Here is a 9778-nt window from a genome sequence, read left to right on the forward strand (position 1 = left end):
GAAAAAGAATACATAATTCAACATTCGATTTTTTGTTTCGGTATTCTCGTAATGGCGTCCAAACCGCAAAATTTTGGTCAATAGTTCATGAATTTTTTACACGAAAATTACGAACTTATCGGCAAAGTACCAAGAGGGAAAAAGTTCTTAAAATTATTTAAAAAATATATTAGAATTTTTTTCAGCAGGTTTCGTTTAAATTTTTTTATTTACAAAGAGCAAAATTTTTGCAAAATCGAAAAATCGCTTAAAACGCTTCAAAAAAAATTCTCATTTATTCTCTTACCAATTTTGAAAACATCTTATTCTTATTATTTTCTTATTAAATCGTCTGTTAACCGTAGATTTTTTTGAAGCGTTTTGAGCGATTTTTTGATTTTGCAAAAATTTTGCTCTTTGTAAATAAAAAAATTTAAACGAAACTTGCCGAAAAAATTCTAATATATTTTTTTAATGATTTTAAGAACTTTTTCCCTCTTGGTACTTTGCCGATAAGTTCGTAATTTTCGTGTAAAAAATTCATGAACTATTGACCAAAATTTTGCGGTTTGGACGCCATTACGAGAATACCGAAATAAAAAATCGAATGTTGAATTATGTATTCTTTTTCCTCGTACATTTATGTCACCGGTTAAAAAGGTTCCAAGTCGATTGGTCAAAAGAAAAATCTTCAAAAACTCGATGAAAAAAAAAGAGTGAAAAAATCATGGTTTTTTTGCATTTAAACAAAGTTTTCTCATGGTTAACTATATTTTATGACAATTTAGATTTTACCATCAGAAAGGGCAAATTTCAAACTATAAAATCATATATGCCTGAATTTTTTCTGATGGCTATAACATTTCCTACAATCTCTTAAAGACGAGTGTACCGAGACTGGCGTTTTCGTACGAAACGGGTTAAAAAGAATGCTAACATGCTAATATTTCATATACAAAAGATATCACAAAGTAAACCATTGTAAATTGAGTTAATAGTACATTAATCTTTTCTGACTGAACTAATTTTACTAACATAGCCTTTGATACCTATAAACCTAAAAACTTTGATTCTACATTGTCTCGTCAAAAAATATACTCCTACGTAGTGAAGAATTATGTTGTAGACTGTAGGTTGATACCCGTAATCTCCTAGTTGGTTTGATAATAAGAGTTTTTGTAGCCCAGGTGGTAGTGGCATATGTGTTTCTTCTACATCTCCTTGTATGATTATTTAACTGAAAATAGTATATGATAAGTATCGCTGTTATCAAAATAAAGTAAGTATATAAACTAAAAGTAAATACCCACCTCTTGAGTTATAGCATCCAATCTTCTAAAGACAAAGAGCCCAAAAACAATAGTTGCTGCAAATGATCGCTGCTTAAACGGTTTCTGCTCTCGGTAACTATCCTTCCAGCCTTAGAAAATAGCCTTTCGCATGGAACTGAAGATGCTACTACACTTAAATATTTCCTACCCAATTTATTTAAGATTGAATTGTCATTCTTCCAATAATCTATTGGGCATGCATCCATTGGACTAGGTGGCTGATTAAGATAAAACCTTATTTCATCTGAAATCTGATTTAACTTATTTTTCGGCTCCTTTGATTTTATTTCGTGTACCAAGGTTTCATGATAGGCCCAGAAGTTATTATTGTTAAACTGAGGTGTGGGAGAAGTTTCATCATTTTCCGCAATTGAAACTGCATTATTTAAAGCTGTTTCTAACTGGCTTTGGATATTGAAGCGAGCTTTTGCATCTGTAAAATGAATTAGTTTAAATCTAGGATCTAAAACTGTACAAAATGCTAAAATAGTTTCTTCTTCTAAATTTTTAAATCTGAAATAAAATTGTTCTAGCAGCTGTTGTTTCATTTCATTCCCTTCTTCGGTTGCAGGCTCTAATTTATTTATTGCTATTCGCAATGTGCTAATAATTGGTATGACCTTACTGGCTGTTAGGTAATATTCGCCTGATATAATTTTTGTTGCTTCTTTAAAAGGCTTTAAGAGTTCAATAAATTCTATTAAAGTTTGTAATTCTTTTGCGTGGATCATACTTGGAGCAGCAGGAAATTTTAATAGTATTGTTCCAATTTTATCAGATAGCTCTACAAATTTTTCGAGCATATCGTGAGCCGAATTCCAACGGGTGTCAACAGACTGAATAAGTTTTAAATTCGATATGGCGCGTAAAGAATCCATAGCAATAACTGACTTCTTAATATAAGTAATAATGGATTTCACTTTTTTGTACACGTAGTTTATCTGGCCATCTTCTAATACTTTTGATGGTATTAAATTTATCGTGTGAGCAAAACAGGAAAGTTGCTTCTTAGCTCCAAATCCATCTCTTATTGCTTTTTTAATATTTGCTCCATTATCTGAGACAATCGTAACAATGCTACTAAGACAAATTTTCCACTCATCTATCACACTTAATAGCCAAATTCGTATGTTATCAGAAGTATGAGCATCATTTAATTCAGTAACTCCCAGAGCTACTGATTTATGCTTATCATTATGAATATAATGGCATGTTAATCCCAAAAAGCTTTTCACATTTAATGTATCCGTCCAAATGTCTGTGGTGAGCGAAAGATTTTCCGTTTTATGCAACTGCAGTTTTATTGATTCTGATAGTTTTAAGTATTTCTCTTCAATAAGTCTAGTTATAGTGGCCCTGCTAGGAATATTGTATAAAGGACATAGAGTCTTAACAAATGTTTGAAATCCGATCTTCTCTACAGTCTGATAAGGCATGTTGTCTTTGGCAATCATATATACCAAACAATTTGTTATCTGTGTTGCCTTTTGACCGCCAGCTTCAAATAAAAGTTTCTTATATTTAACATACATTTAAATTACATGTTTAAAGATTTTACCACTTCAATTTTACCTTGATAAGAGTTCTGCTTGAGTAAAGTATAATCAATCCTTGGCTGCTTACTTACAATTACACTTTCCAATGACGAAGATGATAAAGATCTAGTTAAATTTACCTCATCAGTAATGTAATTGGGATCATCACAGGCTTCCTCACAACTATCACTTCTAGGCTACAGTAAAATAATCTAGTAAATAGAATACAATTGCAAATTATAAGATATAAAATATACGGTAAATACAAACCATTCTTATATTTCCTGGTAATACATTGGTTTTATTAGAAGTCAAACCTGCATCCACGCCATCCACCAACAACAGATTTAAATCCGCATGGGCTCTTTTTAAATGAAACTTCATATTAGTCGTATTACTATTTCCTTTCACATCCATATTACAGATTTTGCATTTGCCTCCCGTGGGGGTTTTAATGAAGTGTTTCCATACAAAGCTCTTCGGTGGCACTGTAAAAGTACATTGTTTATGATAAGAGTTATACCAAATAAAAAATAAATTTAACATAAATATTAAGTGATAATGGTAGGAAACATGGGAAAATTGCGTACTGATGAGAGGAATTAGCTGGTACTTCAAAAGATTCGAAATTTTATGTATCTTAAGGTTGCTGAAAAATTAATGAAAATAAAATAAATTACTGTGGAATGGATATTAGTATTTTTATGAATAATTCCATGAATTATATTTGTATTATACCTTATTTAGATTAAGCGAATAATATATAAAAAATTGAATATGCGTTATTATATAATATAATACAATCATAAAATGATAACAGAAAATGCTAATAATGCTGAAATGAAAGGTTAACTTTAAGTAGTAGCTCCATTAAAATTACCGCGAAATATTGCTACGCACAGTATCGATACACCAACATATCGAACACCTAAAGATTGATACAATATATCTAAATATCGAAGAAAAAATATCGATATATCGATGTATCGATATAGTTTGAGCATCACTACCGTCTATACCTACTTTTATGTACTTGCCGTCGAGACACTACCGTGTCTCTTGATAACAGTGAATGTGTAAGCGATTGGTGTATATACAACCAAGTTTTATTGTAAATTAGTAATGATATACGATAATGTTTTGATTGCTACTTTTATAAATTAAAACTAGTTCAATTAACCTATTATTTATATTTCTTTCCTTAATCCAAATTCTATATACACATAGTACGTAATTGCATATTCTCATATTAGTCATATATTCTTTAAATTACTAATAAAATTACCATAATTTAATATTTGTAGAGCATAATTGTTTGTTGCAATGATTTTTATTATTCGATCAATGTAAGACAAATTGCATAGAGGTTCTGCTAATTTCTTATTGATCAGTCACATGTTTCCACATCTCGTATGACATTTATTTGCCTTGATTGTTCCTTCTAGTTTTCAACACATATACCAATAATTCTCTAGATATTTTCAAATATGCTCAGATATGCTTATTGTGCTGTCTAATTGTTTTTATAATAATTAGGATGATTGGTAAACTATTACTGTATTAAATTTGAAGAATGGACACTGGACTTATTGTACCTAAATATGTTTCGCACCTCATCCACATGATATCTTTCCCTTCCATTTGAGACGATATTGTCGACCAATACGTTCATATGTACTGCTGAGTTCATCTTGTTTTCATCTTCAAATTATATTTTCCAGCTACATATTTGGATATCAATTCCCAATATGCAATACTTATTTTATTATTCTTATTTGTTCATGAAACTTATCTATCCCAAAAACTTAATTTATCCAGTCGCCATGTTTATAGCCTATCATATTCAGATGATTTACATATCTTTCTATCAATCCTGACAACATTATAATAAGAGTAAGGAAAGAAGAGTATTCTATATTCAAAATGTATATTCAAACACGTTGTTGGAAAACTACTTGAAGCTAAAAAATAAGATGAACTCAGTATTATACACATAACTTTTAAGGAACTTTATCTATCTAAGTATTATGAGAGCATATCTCACAGCAGAGAGGCCCAATTTAAATAGCATCATTCAAATGCCCATTTTTCAAATATAATAAGACAATGGTTTAACAATCATTCCAATATTTATAAAATTAATTACATATCAGCATAATCATCTTATCTGCGTGTATTTAAAAATGATAATAAAATTATTGTTATGTTATAGACTAGAAGAAAATAGTGCAAAGGAGCCATATAAATATCATACAAGGTAATATGTCGAAGGCTGTGATAGACTCATAAGAAATTTGCAGAACCTCTCCGCAATTTGTCTCACATTGAATAATAAAAATCATTGAAGCAAATAGTTATGACATGTAGATTCAAAATAGTTACAATTTTGTTAGGATAGCTTAAAGATAGATTCTACAAGAGTATGTAATTACAATGTACGTATAGAATTTATGTGTGGTTAAGGAAAAAATTAAAATAATAAATTTTAATTGAACTAGCTTTAATTTATAATAATAGGAATAAAAACATTATCATACATTATTATTATTTTGTAATAAAATTTTTTTGTATACACAGTAATCGCTGACACATTCGTTATTACAACATTATGTCACAAATATAGAAATGACTGGGCCACACAGAAATGCTTTATAAATCAGTCCTTTTTCATTCATTGGTCTTTAAGTATTTCTTTCCTGTGATTTAAACTCATGAAGAATAGGATATTGCCTGTAACAGAAATAAAATAACCACAAAGTATATTTTCTTAAAAATTCACAATAATTTTCATTTTTTTTTATTAATTTATACCCATCTGATATAATTTGTCTTCTCTGTTATTTATTAAAATCCTTTCCTCTTTTCCGCAATCGTTTTCCGAAAATATTATTTTTGTTGATGATACAAAATTGAGGGTTAATCGCGCCATTTGACAGCTACAGACAAACTCCCTAGAAATCTCCTCGCCCATGTGATTCTAACTTCCCCTCGCCACGACGCCAGATTATTGGGCTCAACTGTACTTAAGATGGAAAGCGTGAGTTAGCATACATTTTAGACTAATAAAATAAAAAGTTATAAATAAAAAATGTATGCTAACTCATTCTTTCCCGTCTTGAGTTACTGATAGTAAGGTGCTCTAAAAGGCCGTTTCTAAATGCATCGACGGACGCCATATATGCCGATCATTAATTACGTTTTGTATAAATTTCGAGTCCTACTTTTGCTAGGTTTTTTCTTTCTTTCAACTTATAAATCAGGAAATTCATTAGTTAGAATACCATGTTTATACAAATAAAACAGAAATTAAGTATAACAAAGAACAAATTTTTTGTTTAACATTAATATTCTTCATTACACTAATTTTATCGTTAAAACTGCGAATAGTTTGTGGTTATTAAAATAAAATTTTATTAGTTGGAATATTATTTTAGTACAAATAATATAAATCAATTGTATATAAAAATATTTAATAAAAATAATTTACAAAAATTTTAAATGTATTTAATTTCCCTGAGTTAAATATATACTTTTTTTCAGATTACCTAAGGAAAGCATTTGGGTCTATTTCCTATTCCCCCATCCTATCCAAAAAAGTATTTTTTTTGCTATTTTAAGTATTATATACTCATTGAAAGCAGCATTGACCAGATTATTAGCTGCTCTGAAAAAACAGAATTTCATTTGAGCGCTACCCACGGCAGTTCCCACTATTATATCACTTCCTTCCGGTAGTTGTTTGAAGGCCTTCATATTTTTTTCTATTTATTATAGAAAAATGGCATTGCACCAATTATCCTCTCACGAGATTGATATTATTCGGAGAAGAGAATGGTTGACAGATGGACATATGGATTATTTTGCATTGCTTTTAGAAGCTTGCTCTAATTACAAGCCACGTAATACGTGGAGAATACAGCTACCCGGCACAATAGAACCGGTATCTTTGGGTAATAAACATATTCAAATACTTCATAGTTCACAAAAATTAAATACAAATATAGATGGAAATTGGGTATGTTCATTTTATAATGGTAAAGATATTTTTATTTATGATTCATTAAATTATAAACAGCTACATGAACATCATAAAATATTTTTGGAAAAATTATTTCCATTTTATAATTTTTATAAAAACAAGGTTCAATTTCCGTTAGTGCAATACCAGCCTAACTCTAATAATTGTGGAGTATTTGCAATTGCCTTTGCTATATCGCTTTTATATGGAAAAGAACCTGATCAGATATTGTATGATCATAAATTTATGCGTCAACATTTGATTCATATATTTGAAACAAATCAACTGTAACATTTTCCAATTATTATACGCCCCGATGACAAAATTAATATTATTTCTTTTGAGCAACTGCAAAAAGTTCAAAATTTAGCAGATCCAAAAAAGGCATTAATAAGAACCCAAAGCAATAATGATACTGTATTACCAACAAAGAGAGCTATAATTATTAACGATTCAACAATTCAGGTAAATAATTCAAAGGATAAAGAAAGTGATAAAACTTTCAATGAATCAATTTCTAAAGAAAGAAATATAAATAAAGTCTATTACGAAAAACATAAGGATAAAATACTGTCGAAAAAAAAAATCGTTATAAGACAAATAAACAATTCATATTAGATTCCACACAGCAAGAAAAATCTGATAAAAATCAATTTAAATCAGATAATATATTATCGGTTGATGCATCAGCAATTATTGTCTCTGCTTATTACAGCCAAGAAAATATGCAAAATACAAATCAATCGAATATTCAATTAAAACGTCCAAAGGAGAAAATAAGCGATAAAAGTTCTGACGATTCGACGCCTAAAATAAAAAGAATGAAAAAAAATAAAAATTATTATGAAAAACATAAGGATGAAATACTATTGAAAAAGAAAGATCGCTGTCACAAAAATAAACAAAATATACTAGATCTTACAGAACAAGAAACATCTAATAAGAAACAATTTAAATCGAATAATATATTGTCGGTTGACGTATCAGCAATTAATGTCTCTCAAAATTACAAGACAGATAATATAAGAAATACAAATAAAAAGAATATTCAGTTAAAACGTTCCAAGGAGCAAGTAAGCGATAAAAGTTCTGATGATTCAATTCATAAAATAAAAAGAACGAAAAAACATAAAAGTTATTATGAAAATCATAAGGACAAAATACTGTTAAAAAAGAGACGTTATCGTGAGAAAAAGAAAAAAGCCATGTTAGACTCTACAGAAAAAAAGATTAAGCACAAAACATATTATCATAAATATAAGAATAAGATACTTTCGAAAAAGAAAGATTATTATAAAAGAAACAGACAAGCCATACTCGATTTTATAAAAAAGCGAAAATCATTGGAAGATCAATTTAATTCAAAATTAAATATAAATACAGCTACAAATATTGTTTCTAAATACAAAAATATTATTGTTGCTAATAATACCATTAAAATGAAACAAAATGTCGAAAAATATATTGTAAATATTACCAAAGATGTCGGCATACCGTCAATAACCGAATGTAGACTACAGGCTCAGCGTATAGTCAAATGGTGTATGTATATTAGGAAAACTCATATTACTCATATGCAGAAAGTTTTAAAACAAGCTAAGCAGAAAGCAGAAATATCAATAACGCGATATAATGAATTAAAAGAGAATGAGAGTGTCGAAAATATTCCTATTGCCTTATGTGGTAAGTCAAGGCATATTCCTTCTTCAGAACCATATTTCTATGAAACTGCTTATCTGCCTTACAGTGATAAAAATCCTATTGTTATCAATATTGACGGTAAAGCTATGAATATTTTACCACTTATAGGAATAAATGAGAAAAATAAAAATAAAAAAATATGGGAGTGCAGTTCCTTACGTAAGATAAGAGATCTTAAGATGTTTAATATTCTAAAAGGATTTTATCAAGATTTGTTAAACTGTACATTAAGAAATGTACGTCAGTTTTTCAATAAGATGCGCAAATGCTTAATACAGATGAATATCAAGAACAAGGTGGAAAATTGGGTCATCCACACATTTGTTATATAGATTATAATAATTGTAAATCTAAATTTCTTATCATTGAAATATTATCATCACATTTCATTGAAATAAGATATATAAAACGATTAATTTATGATTTAATGAATATGGATAAAAATATACGTCGAATAGATGATGCTTTCGACAAAAATGTTGTCGTTAAGCTTAATGAAATAGGGGAAGAAGCTCAAAAAATGCACTTGATATTTATAAACAAGGTATTCCTGAAATATGTTTGATTGAAGATGACATACAATCAATATACCAATTAGCCTTTAAAGCTTTCACAAAAAAATTTATGGATTTACCTAAATTACCCTGTATTTCTTGTGAAAAACTTTGTTTCGAGAAACAGGGAAAAATGATTAAATTATTGAAAAAAATCACTCCGCTAAATTTTGGAGTAATTTATTGGATCACATAAAATATAAAAAAAAATGAAAACTGTTTTATTTGTATATATTGTACTACAAAATTTAAACAAAATATAATGCCCCCTACTTGTATCTTAAACAAATTGGATGTACGCCAAGTACCTGAGGAAATCGAATTTTTAAATGATTATGAGCGATTACTTATTCAAAGAGCAAAGGCATTTCAGACAGTTGTCAAAATGGGAACAGTAGCGAATAAAAAGCTACCATTTAAGCATATAGTGCCAAAAGTTAAAGGTAGAACGTTTCACTTACTTCTGCCTACTGAAGAAACTTTAAAGAAAATTTGTCCGTCCAAAAATCCAATTAATTTAAACCACGAATTATATATTATGGTACGGGGAATTCCAACCAAATCAAAAGTAGTATGGGAAAATTTGGTTTATATAAAAAAGGTTTGGAATGCCTCATTATGGTTAAAAGACAATAATCCAATATATGAGGAAATAATTAT

At 28.9% G+C, this 9778-nt stretch overlaps 2 protein-coding genes across 2 annotated transcripts; one reads left to right on the forward strand and one right to left on the reverse strand.

Annotated features, from left to right (window-relative positions):
- Positions 1–1545: 1545 nt before the first annotated feature.
- On the reverse strand, positions 1546–3262 carry LOC136777286 (E3 SUMO-protein ligase ZBED1-like). The gene is made up of 4 exons (XM_066733453.1): positions 3116–3262; positions 2883–3042; positions 1607–2808; positions 1546–1554 (listed from the first exon to the last, which is right to left on the reverse strand). Exons 1-4 carry the CDS (start codon positions 3260–3262, stop codon positions 1546–1548), a joined length of 1518 nt encoding a protein of 505 aa, XP_066589550.1.
- A 3361-nt stretch (positions 3263–6623) lies between these two features.
- On the forward strand, positions 6624–9129 carry LOC136777287 (reticulocyte-binding protein homolog 1-like). The gene is made up of 4 exons (XM_066733454.1): positions 6624–6860; positions 7209–7328; positions 7493–8786; positions 8843–9129. The coding sequence occupies exons 1-4, from the start codon at positions 6624–6626 to the stop codon at positions 9127–9129; spliced, it is 1938 nt and encodes a 645-aa protein (XP_066589551.1).
- Positions 9130–9778: the final 649 nt, after the last annotated feature.

Source organism: Prorops nasuta, unplaced genomic scaffold (genome assembly GCF_024137725.1).
Source record: "Prorops nasuta isolate Cenicafe-Biocafe unplaced genomic scaffold, Cenicafe_Pnas_1.2 PNAS00011, whole genome shotgun sequence".
Taxonomy (NCBI): domain Eukaryota; kingdom Metazoa; phylum Arthropoda; class Insecta; order Hymenoptera; family Bethylidae; genus Prorops; species Prorops nasuta.